The sequence below is a fragment of the Seriola dumerili genome, unplaced genomic scaffold (genome assembly GCF_002260705.1).
Source record: "Seriola dumerili isolate Sdu_G_001 unplaced genomic scaffold, Sdu_1.0 BDQW01000169.1, whole genome shotgun sequence".
NCBI lineage: Eukaryota > Metazoa > Chordata > Actinopteri > Carangiformes > Carangidae > Seriola > Seriola dumerili.
This window is the reverse complement of record NW_019174424.1, coordinates 3390392-3402813: the sequence shown is the minus strand read 5'-3', so window position 1 is coordinate 3402813 and position 12422 is coordinate 3390392. Positions and strand designations below refer to the sequence as shown.

The window sequence follows — 12422 nt, the reverse complement described above, 5'->3', positions numbered from 1 at the left end:
AAAGGGTGTTTACTGTCCTCAGACTCCTGTGGTTTAAATTAATGTATATTCAGTAAACAGAGGTTGCATGCTCTGTCAAAGCCTAGGCAGCATATCTTTGCTACAGATGAATATATAACTGAGCCCAGAAGGTGTTCAAACCAGCAGTGTTTCGTCGTCATCTTCTTTGTCAGCAGACAGTTGTTCTGTGACTGTGAAATTTTCCAGCTGAGCTCCTCCATCCAGTCCTCCAATAAACATCAGAACCAAACACCAAGCCAGTGAGTTCACATCTGGAGCTTATGTGGGAGATAGACATCAATATGTCAGGCCTTCAGGCCATAAGTTGGGGTTGAGTAGAGCATCCCTACTGTTGCAAAGCATCAAGAACACTTATAATGAATAGATGACTTATCAGAAGCTCAGAAGAGGCCAAAAACATACTTAATACTCTGTCTCAGGCTGCCACGTATGGAGAGAGAGAAAACTGAAGGGCTGGACGGATGGGAGGGTAAAAAGAGAGAACATGTTGTAAAAGCAAGGGAAGGTTTGTTTGGCTATGTTTTGCTAATTGGTCTCAGTGGTGCAGCTAATGGTTTTCAGTTTATGTCCAAGCTGAGCTGAAAAATAAGAGGGAACCAGTGAAGGACTAGCTGCTGTGTTTTTATGCGTTTTCATCATCTTGTGAGAGAAGAAGGAGAATTTAACATGCAGAAAAACTGAAAATGGAGACTGAAGTCACCTAATTTAGAGGCACACGTAGCCCATCCTGTTACTCCTTCATGTATTAAACAGATGTTAGGTAGAGTGAATTTGGAACTGTTTCATCCATTACAAGCTATTTGAGGTTTTTCACACTCCAAAAGTCAGGATCGTATCTGAAGATCAGTGAAATGCTTTCATCCACTTTGATATTGTCCATGTCTGCCCCTGTCTTTCAACCCTATCAGGTTATAAGTGGGCCTTCTGCTGACCCTCACCAGTCCATTTTGTCCATCTCTCATCGACCGTAGCTGAGGCATGTGGCAACAAAGCTCTGCTGTGGTCAGATGGCATCTGTCCCTTCAATAATCCTGGCGTTATCGCTACACATCAAAGCGTTAAAGGCTTGCATAATTGAGTTAACGAGTGTGTTTGGTTCGTAACCCGATCCTTTATTCCCTGTGAGGACTGCGGTCACAGTGTGTGACCACAGACAGAGACGAAGAGAGAGAGAGAGAGGGAGAGAGAGAGAGGGAGAGAGAGGGCCCTAAAGCCCTGCAACAACTGTGGGTTCACGCTGTGGGCCTGGCAAGCCACACAGCACCCTGGGCCAGTACCAAGCTAATGAAAAAACAACAGTGGGGTAATGCTGGTGTGGAGCTGGGACCGTAGCACCATGCCCACTGCACAACTGCCCCGGTCAGCACTGGCACTGGCCGCAGCGCCAGTTGTCACGGCTTTAATCCTGCCTGCTGAGTGACCTCATCGTTGCCTGCTTGCCTCTCTGCAGCGGCTGCCATGGCTCGTTACTGCAACAGCAAGAGTGACCTCACCTACACAACACACACAATCATATGCAAAGTAAGCAGATACACGGGTGCAGTGTCCAAAATATGCAAAACCTTAAAGGATCAGTTCACACAAATTACGAAAAGGCATCTTTCTGCCAGTGGTATCTGGCCTTGCACATAGTTTCAGTTTCATTTGCTAAGATTTCTGCCTTCACCGCCAGAAAATGGAGCTGAATGGAATTATGTAGTGATGCTTGAAGTATTGAAAAATGATAACTTGAAAACCTGTGCCTTTCCAAGAGAATTGTCCCGGTTACTATGGATAATCCACAGACCTCATTGTGGGCAGTGTTAACAAAAAGAAAATAGTCCCAATGCAAACTGTCCATGATGTGTTCTGTGGATTGTACAGAGCAAGCAGGACATTGTTTGTGGAGCACCACATTGTTTTTGAAACTTTCAAATATATTTTTCAATGCTTTGATCAAAACACTTCCCTTCATCTCTACTATATCAGGGTATCAGCTGTAGTTCCAGAGGTCAGCATCTCAAAATCAGCCCAGTATCCCATTGAGTTACATCCAGAGGTGGTGTGCAGGAAGTGGTGTGTGCTCTATACTGTATGCAGAAAGGCAGACGGTGAGGGTGTGAAGGTTGGGATGGTGGATGGGCATGGAGTATGTATGAATTTCTGGGGTTCACATCACAGACCTGTTAGTAATGTTTGCAGTTTTATTAACCATGACCACTTTCCTAAACCATAACCACTTTTTGGTTTTGTTTTTCTTGCCTAACACTAACTATGGCCCAGCCATAATTTATTTGCCGTAACCACAATCTTTTCCTATAACCTTAGCCTTACTGTAGACAGTGTATTGTAGAAAGCAAGAGTTTTAAAAAATGTTTGTATTGGGGTTTTGCAGAATCGTCCAATATAAAACCTCTGAAAATAAATCCAATGCTGTAATACATGAATAAAAATAAAAAGTAAGAATATTCTTTGTGATTTGGGTGTGTTGACACAGACGCTGCCTTAACACTCACAAATACAACAAAACACAGATGTGTGATGTAAACATGAGGCTAATTTATATACTGTTTAATGTATATGTATGAGTGCTCCATATTGCGCTCATATCAAACAGGATCAGGCCGTTCTGTACATACAGAGCATATTACCATGAATATAGATATTAACAGGAACAAACACAGATGTACATACTGTTCATGAACATATATCCACACACAGACACACTTGTGTGTGATGAAAATAACACTTGTGTGTGATGAAAATAAAGAGACACTTGCTCTGTTGGCACCTCCTCCAATCACACACGCCGCCTCCACTCCTTCATCCCAGCTGTCACAACTGCAAAAACTCTACAAATATACGCGCACACTCTCACATATTCACACTCACCCACACACACCACTTTTCCTGCTCACACCTTTTCCCGCTCACCATGGCTCTCTCCAGTTGGTGCCTGTGTGCCCACTCTCTGCCGCAGCTTGTATGCAATGTGTGTGTGTGTGTGTGTGTGTGTGTGTGTGTGTGTGTGTGTGTGTGTGTGTGTGTGTGTGTGTGTGTGTGTGTGTGTGTGTGTGTGTGTGTGTATGTGTGTGTGTTTATGTGTGTGTCATCGTCTTTTATTGCCATGGTTCCAGCTGAGCTCAGACGTGGAGAGCCCACCTCTGGTCTTGCAGCCTGAGAGAGAGAAAGTGGACCATGAGTCACGTTTTATCCTGGCCTCCTCTAAGCTGTGAAAAATTACAGCCACCTAAAACTCAATCTGTTCTGCGTCTGAGAGCAGTGAGGAGATTGAAATGGCAGTGTGCAATTTAGGCACGCCTTGCAGTGAATCTCTGCTCTTTCTCCGCTTTACACCCCTTTTGCTCTTCACTCCAACTGTCCGACTTGATCTGGCTTAATGTTCGACCTCCGAATCTCATGATCACTGTGTGAAACCACTCCCCGCGCTTACTCTGCATGTTTTGGTGTGTCAGTGCGCTTCACACCAAGTGCTTCCTGTTTGACAGCAACACCATGTGTGAGGTCATAAATCTCATCACCGCAGCAACAGAATACGGTGACACTGACGCTTGCAGGAAGCACCCTGGATTAGCAAGGATTTATGGCTAGGCCTTGGATAACACACCCATCATTTGCGAGTGCACCCAGTACCCTTTTTCTTAGGATGGAAGTGTTTTGCACCTTAAATAAATCCATAGAAACACGGAGCAGATTCAAATTAAATTTCAGTTAAAGGGCCTATATCCAAATAAATAAGGAGCCTGAAATAAGGAGCAGATATTGAGGGAAATTGGGCCCCTGGTAGTGATTATTGCCGTCGTAGAGTTTTTCCATCCTGGTACCCTGGCTCAGACTCTTACGTCTGGATCTTTTAAAGGGTCCGGGGAGGGTTGGGCATGTATTATTTTCAACACTTCAGATTAAACTCTGCTATGGCTCTTTGAGGTCTTACTAATGCAGACCCCCTGCTGGGTTACAGCGAAATTAAAAATGAAAAAAAAAATTACTGCAGTGACTGGGAAAACAGTGTTAAAACAGAGGTGGAAATTGCAAGTGTGACACTGAGATGCAGTGATGACGTCTTTGGAAAGGTAATAATGGTGTCACCTTTTTTACGATGCAGAGGAAAGAGAATTAAAAATTGTGTATGATGACAGATTTGAAGTCAGGGCTTGGCTTCACTGGTTTAGCACATTAAAATATGGCAAGATTGAGCAAAGTAATCACGCCAAGGCAATTTCAATCCACCAGAACACATTGTTTTCGCAAAGGCTCATTTCTTTCCATTTTCCCTTGAACTTGTTTTCGTATTAAGCTTTTGCATGGACATGTTAAAACTTTATTGTGAGAAATCACATTTTGTCAGAGTGAAATTTAGAAGTAGAGAAAAGTTAACAAATCATTACATCAAATTCAATTTTAAACTCAGGTTACTGTTTGTTTGTGCATTTACAGCAGCAGCAATAAAACTGCATTAAAAATCCAACTGAAATAAAAGAACTTCATATCGGTAACATATAAGAAATTACATGTTCTCTAAGCTAATATGTCCTCTCAATTTAGTGATTGGATTTTTTATTTATTTATGTACTGCCACAGTCATACCCATCAGGACCTCTCCAACATGTCACAAGATAAAGCTAAAAGGGTAAAGGAATGTTTATTATGTAATTCTGCTACACAACTTTATATTATTTTTCAGCCTTTTCTCTCAATTTTGCTTTGCTCTTGTAAAATTTGGGATTGTTTTACCTCGTAAAGCCTCTGAAATGGGTAGTAATAGGCATTTGCCACAGTTATGCTTATTACATTACTTTATGAGCTGTTTCATATGTAAATACATGCATTTACGTATGCATGTAATATTATTTTCAGTTACTTTTTACTTTGCATAATAGCACAAAATTGGTGTAGTCATTTTTTTTTCCTACGGGCCCCTGGACGAGTAGCTGTTAGGTTGGTAAAAACTAATGAGGATCTAAATAAATAAGTAAATAAATAACAAGAGGTTGTACACCCAATGCTTTATTTTAAGGGGTCATGAGACAAAAAGGTTAGGAATTGTTGTATTGCAATAAAAGTATTCAGTGGTTAAAGTAATTTAATGGTCCAATGATGTCTAATGTAATATTTTAGAATAATTTACATGTAATTTATTAATATGTTGAGTGTGGAGTTAAAAGTATAGGATTTTTTAATAATCAGGATTATAGACCTAAAGTCAAAGTAAGGGATACCTCAAACTGAATAACTACCCTCCATAAAGGATAAGTATTTTCAGCTCATGATAAACACAGTGCCAGTTATATTGTAAAGGTGTACACTCTAAGATTTCTTATTCATTAAGACATGTCCTATATAACTGCATACAAATCATATTTAGTACACTATAAACAAGCAGCACCCATGCCACCCATTCTCCTCTCTCTCCCTCTCTCTCCCTCTCTCTCTCACACACATATACACACATACACACACACACACACACACACACACACACACACACACACACACTCTCTGTTTCTCTCATTTAAGATGCCTCAGGGAGCGAATAAGTGCCAGGCAGCGCCAGTCCACTGATGGCTGCTCTCGCCAAGGCCTGACAAACAGGGGTGTCGGCTGGCAGGACGCCCCCCTCCCTACCCCCCAGCCCTACCCCCACCCCCACCCGCCCCTTCTCACAGCACTCAGGCTGCAGGCAGCTGAGAGGAAGAGCGGCCAACAGATCAACAGTTGCTGTGACTTTGGTTGAGCGACTGGCCAGGCTGCTGCACGCCACCCAGTCCACGTTCAGGGGCACCTGACCCTGGGTAAACTGACAAATGCCTGGCCTTTGGGCGCGCCTGCAGAGTGATGTGACCTTAAGGGTGTTATGACCTTACAGCACTGGAAACACACACAAACATGCATGCCCTTATAACCACCCTCTCTCTGCCTTATGTACCCAATCACAATGTTTTTTTAAGCACCTGACCAAGTACATTGCTCGTGCACTTACCCACACTTTTCAGGCTGTTTGACTTATTGTCACGGAAATGGCACAGCTCTGAGGATGCTCGCACCCAGGAAAGAGTGTCGTAATTTGCTCCTAATTAACATGGTGAAATGATGTGATTTGATGCATTCTTGACAGCTGAATCACACAGCTGCTTTACAGTACATGACACAGGAAAGAGAGTTTGCCTTGTTAGTTTTTAGCAAAGAAAAAGAACATTGCTTGATTAAATTTCTCTCAAGGGCCTAAACCGTTGGTGTTCATACAGATATTTTTATGCTAGTTCTGCCATGTGTATGTGGCACAGACACCCACAAACACATAAAAGCATATGGAACACAACTCCACCTTATAGCCTCACGATGTACAGTACGCTCACTGGGCATGTTTAACGCATCTTGACAAGGCTGTTAATTTATCTAAAAGCAGGGACGGATTCCAACGACCCTCTCTATCCATGTTGCCTATTCCCTCCAAAATGCCCAGCTGTTGCCACAGTAGACAGCTGCTTTAGGGCCAGAACGAATCTCAGCTGTCGAGCGGAGTTGTGTGCGGGGGTTGGTGGATTTTGGGGCTTGTATTCCCTCAAACCAATGACGCGCCACTTCCTACTCTACACTTCTCTAGGAGTTGGGTGGAGTGTAGAAAAATGCTGACCGACAGCAGATTTCGGGACAGAAACCAAACTTGCAACCAAACGTCTCAGTACCTCTGAACCGGGGTCAGCTATGAGATGTCCCCAAGAAGTCTATGTAATATAACCTCAAATTTGGCTGTTGGAAAATAAAGAGAGGAATAACATATGTTTGGTACTTTAATGTTAGATTATACTAAAATTTAATTTTTACATCAAACGTTTACCAGAATATTTACCATTTAGGGGTCCATTGAAAAATTATGTCTAAGCCCTTGCCAAATCCAGTAAGAGGCAAACATGACGTTGCTGTTAATCCACTGCACACACATGACTCACACATGACTCACAACCTGTTAATTGCTCTGTTGTTTCTGTTTCTGTTGTGCATTGATTAGTAATCTGCTAACATTGTATACATTGAGCAGCCTCCTTGAGAGTTTAGTCTTGTGTTATTAATGCTACATATTGTAAGGGTCAGAGGTAATGCAAGCTCATTTCAGTCTCCTGTTCAGGGAAGCAAATGAGGTCTCTGGGCTATGATCTTTGAGCATATTCTAATGAGCCTGGACAGCCTGGCACATGAACACAAAGGCAGTTGTATCATACACAAATTTCATATTGCATAACAAACTAGATTACAGAGGGGGGAAAAAAACAACAGCATCCCATTACTAGCCACAGAGGAGCAGGGACTAATCAGAATATGCTGCTGTTCTTTGTTGCAAATGCAGACAATATGCGGACCCCGCATATTGTCCCATGTTATAGAGAGATGTTTGAGTTGTGTTATGAATTATTGCTGGTGTGGGTAAGTGTCACAGAAAGGCCAGTGACCAGCTCCTTGACTGGTTTGTTCTGATTACAACCAGCTTGTTCCTGGAGGATGGAGGGAGCTTAAAAAAGCAACTAGCCTATACAGTTGCCTACCATTAATAACAAAGACATACTGTATGTGTGTATCACTTTAATTAAAATTCTGTGACATGCCTCTAAAATAACTTGGTGTGCACTTTTGTTATTGTTGTTGTTGCACTTTCTTTCAGGGCTACAGTACACTACAGAAACCTTCCCTCATCTTAAACAGTAATATAATCAAGCCATATTCCTAATTCACAAATTGTATAATAAAACATACACTCAATGCAGCAGCAAGTACAGAGACGAACCTTTTTATCTGACTTTCTGTTTTATATTCCTATATCGCCCTCTTGTGGTGCAAACTTGAAATCACATCTCATGTACGTTCCACAGGTGGCCATGAGTTATCACCTGCACTTTAGCTATGTTTCCCCACATTATATGAGTAAAGTTCTGTCTCACAGAACCAGATTATGAGCTAATATGTCTTAATGTCGCTTACACTAACCAAATGAGCCAATTAGGTAATTTCTTGCCTTCTCGTTCGGTTAAATCAATGGACAACACATATTATTCATATAATAATCGAAGTTTACCGTGTTCTCCTAAAATGTGTTAATAAATTAATTAATACAATTAAATTTATATATTTATACTGTATATAGGTCGTATCATCATGAGTGTGCACAAAAATAACAATAACATAAAATATTCATACCACAAAAGATTGCCATACAACAGAAAGTATAAGTGCCTCACAGCTCCCTCTAAATACATAATTTTTGCTATGCAATATAAGCATCTTATTTTGAAGGTTTGGAACACACTGTCTACACCCATTAGCCTAATTATTGCAAAAAAAAATATCCATGGAATAAAATGTCAAAATATCCTGAGAGGGTGGAACAGTAGTAGGTATGACATAATCGTGTAAAGCCTCCGTGAGGATTTAATTAAGTAGAAAGCTTAAGTTCTAAAGGCAATAATTTGACCATAACAGTGTTTGTTAAGATGCAGCAAATTTTCAGCACCACGGAGAGCGTCCTGTGGCCTCCACCGCCCTCAGAGTTATCAGGGACAGTCCGACTACAGTAGCCTATGCAGGTCATATACAGCTGGCTAATTGTCAACAGATAACGTGAGGTCACGTGGTGCTGCTTATGTTTCGCCACTTAAAGTTCCCTCAGTAAACCCGTTAACACCAGACTTTGAGGACTACAGTAAGTTTATAATGTGAACACAAAGGCTGAGTCTGTTCTTAAAAGGCGCCTACGAGTTTTGCGCAGCGCAAAGTGTGTCCGGATTGTTTTTGCGCTCAAGGTGGAGTTTTCTGCCACATCACATCCAACCAACTGCTGCCGCTACATCGCTCAGAGCTGAGGCTGTTGTCCTGACAGGAGCGAGCCGACAGGAGCAGGAAGCGGCTTCACCACAGCGGAAGCAACAGCGTTTTGCATTTCGGGACAATTTCTCTTGTAGGCTACTTTGAGCAGAGAGGTGTCGAGGAACATGCGTCCAACGCGCAGGTGATAACATTTACCAATTTAACTTCGTCGCTGCTGCAACTTTTCAGTCCTATCTCGCACAGGTTTTGGTGATTTCTTTTGTGTGTGTGTGTGTGTGTATGTGTGTCTTTTTGCGGTTTGCCCCAGCTGAGATTCACAAGAGATAGTTTGGAAATCTTGAGAAATGTCTCGTAAGAAGGCTGCCAAAGGCAAAGCCGCAACCAGCAGCCCGTCTGCAGGCAGCCCCACCGGGAAAGGGACCGGGAAAGCTGCGAGGAGCAGCCCGGGCATTGTTCAGATGAACGGCGTGGTTCACCCCAGCAGACCGTCCATCAGCAACAGCAGCGAGTTTTATGACATCGCATTCAAGGTAAGACGAGAACGAACTGCAACTCAGGTACAGGTGGGCTTTATTTGACCATTGCAGACGGAAACATATCACGAAGGGTGCGGTACAAACTAGTGAACGGGGGCATAGAGGTCACTATAAACTAACCACAGTGTAAATAATCTGACTGATGATATCACATGGACACTTTGGCTTTTGTTTCCCAGCGGGACGAGTAGGTAGAGGTGACAAAACACACACAGTGAACCTGTTTGTGGTCCACTTCGTTCCCTTCCACTGCTCTTCCGCTTTACAACCACCTTTATTCATTAAACAACAGCAAAGCCCCCAGACACCAGCTGTGTCAATAGGGTCGATCGATAACCTGGAAAGGTGCACGCCGCCCTGCGACAAGCCAACAAACAAATCATTTGCTCGCGCCCGTGCAACTGGTTGAAAGCGTGTTTGTGTCAGCGGCACAGGTCAGTGGGTTCTGCGTTTACACTGAGTAAGTGTGTTAGTGTGCTTTGCCGAGCCACAGTGTGAGCACTTGTGTGAGTCGAGAACTGTCACTTCACCACAACACAAACACAGATTCACGCCCACAGATCCTTCAGTTGTGTGTACTCCCAGCATAGCTTCAAGGGACTCGTGCCACCTACTCCATGTTTTTTTGTTGTTGTTTTTTTAAAGCAGCTGTTTGATGCAAGTGCACTCATGGCTTTGTGTTGCTCTTTCTTTTTTGCACAACAATTGAACTGATTGTTCTGTCCATGCCACTTCACTCTGTGAGCAGTACATATTCTTGTTTAATTATTTGTTTTTGGATGCAAGGACTGCCATTTCTGCAGCACACACCATCCTCACTGCCAATACATTAACAATTGCAAGACAGAAAGTCACAGTCTCCAGTTTCCATTTGGGCTCAGCAACCCATACACTGTCTACGCTGACCTTTCTTTCCTTAAATATTTATCATGCACCTCCTGTTCTTATGTTTAATTAAGCAATCTGACAAGTATCAAACAGTTTGAGTCAAAATTTCAATAATAATTCATTTAAATTGCTTGCAAGCCCAGATCAAAATCCCACTGTAGCTCTCAGAAGACTTTTTTTTTTTTTTTGCAGCTTCACAGAATTTGACCTGTATTGTATCCCTGTTTGTGTAGTGTAGTGCATGTCATGTGTAGCCCATTGCGCCATATTTCATCTTATACTGTTTTCTCTGTAATATCATTATTGTTGATTTGAGGAAATTGATTGCATTTTATTTAGAAAAACCTCAGGGCAGGGAAAGGCCAGGTGCCTGCTCCTGCACGCTGCTGCAAACATTGAGATCATGCAGAGCTGTGTAAAGGGGAGGGCATGAGAGACGACAAGACAAAGGAAGAATAACAGATATAGAAATAGGGAGCAGAGAGAAACAGAGGGTGAGATCTGCAGACGTATTACCCGTTGCCACAATTTTGTACCTGCTACTATACATCGCTTCATTCTGCCTCCTCTGTCTTTCATCTCCCCTCTGCTTCTTCCTCTCTGCTCCCAAGAGGCACTTTTGATTTCCATGGTGTAGGGCCCACAGTCCCTCAGCTAACCTGATAACGGTGATCACATCATGTGCAAGAGAAATACGCTGACTGTCTGATCAGCAGGAATGAAACAAAACAAGTGTGTCTGTACACACACATGCACGGATGTGCAAACACAGACACACACATATGGACAGGATCTACGGACATCCACCGGTGGCCATAATGAGCAGTCACACACTCATTCACATACACCCTCTTCACTGGCCAAGAACCAGAATACCGGGACTGATTTAGCTGAGTGATTCAAATGTTCTGAGGACAAACAATCAGACACTGATATAAAATTAAACACATGAACATCAGCTACCTCTTCTTCATGCTCCTACATGCGCTTTCTTTTATTTATTTATTTTCTCTCTGCTAATTATTTCACACCTACCCTCATCGACCAGTCAGTCAGGCTGAAGATTTAACCCTTACACCTCTGATTTCTCCCTCTTGGTTTTCTGAACAGGTGATGCTGGTTGGAGACTCCGGTGTGGGGAAAACCTGTCTACTGGTCCGTTTTAAAGACGGCGCCTTCCTGGCTGGCAGCTTCATCTCCACTGTGGGCATTGACTTTAGGGTGAGTTTAAATCAATGCTCAACAAACATGCTCAAACACAGGAACACCCCCCCCCCCCCCCCTCCTCCCGCGCCCCCCGGGCTGGGTAAGTACTAGTGGGATTTTTTTTCTTTAAAGGGCTCTTCCGTGTCTTTTTATTCTCGCAGAGCTAATAAGTATTGTAAAGTATTTCCTGTGTTAGAAATTTCACAAGATAGGATATTGATTTCTTAAATTAGTTTGACATGCTTTAGTTTTTTTGGCTCCCTGGGTGATCACAGTGTCTCTCATGTGCCAGTTTTGTGGTTCCACATGGGCAGCAGGAAAAAAAAAACTATGTCCATCTTCTCTAATGATCACACTCACGTGTGTCTGTCTGTTCATGAGACGCAGGCAGACAGGCAGACAGACACACAGACAGACGGTCACACAGGCGACCACTAAGGCAGGGAAAAGAGAAAGTTGCCTCCTTCCAGCTCTATAGTGACCTCAAGTGCAGGGTCAGTTCAGGCCTTATCTGTGCCGTTTCATCTGGTAGCCAGTTGTTTCCTCTTACTCATTGTCAGTTTGAAATAAGTTAAATCCCCTTACACTCACTGGCACATATACATGCAAGAATACACAGACACACAAACACCATTGCACAGTAGTTAATGTATTTTTTCATGTGTCTTATCAGATATATTTTACAATATACGCAGTGTGATCTAATGTGAGAGTCCTGCCGAAAACTCTGCTTTTGTGTTTTAAAAAGGTTTCAAAGTATCATCTTTTTTTTTTTAATATATAATTTATTCTCAAAACCTGGGGCCCACAGTACCCACAATGCAACTCATCCGCCAACAGTTCGGTCAGAGATTCAGGTGTGCTGAGCTCATAGCAGTTAATGTCGCTAGCCTCAAGCAGACATGAGGAGTGGGCTACAGAGGTCTGGCAAGCTCACATCTTTGTAGCTTCACA

The 12422-nt window shown here is 42.8% G+C and overlaps 1 protein-coding gene across 1 annotated transcript in view; it reads left to right on the top strand.

Annotated features, from left to right (window-relative positions):
* The first annotated feature begins 8996 nt into the window (after positions 1-8996).
* The window catches only part of LOC111227073 (ras-related protein Rab-26-like), a 51948-nt gene continuing 48522 nt past the window's right edge, over positions 8997-12422 (top strand). The window contains exons 1-2 of the mRNA XM_022752459.1: positions 8997-9368; positions 11373-11483. Of these exons, the coding sequence (XP_022608180.1) occupies positions 9183-9368; positions 11373-11483 (297 nt within the window). The 5' untranslated portion in view covers positions 8997-9182. The remainder of the gene's footprint in view (positions 9369-11372; positions 11484-12422) is intronic.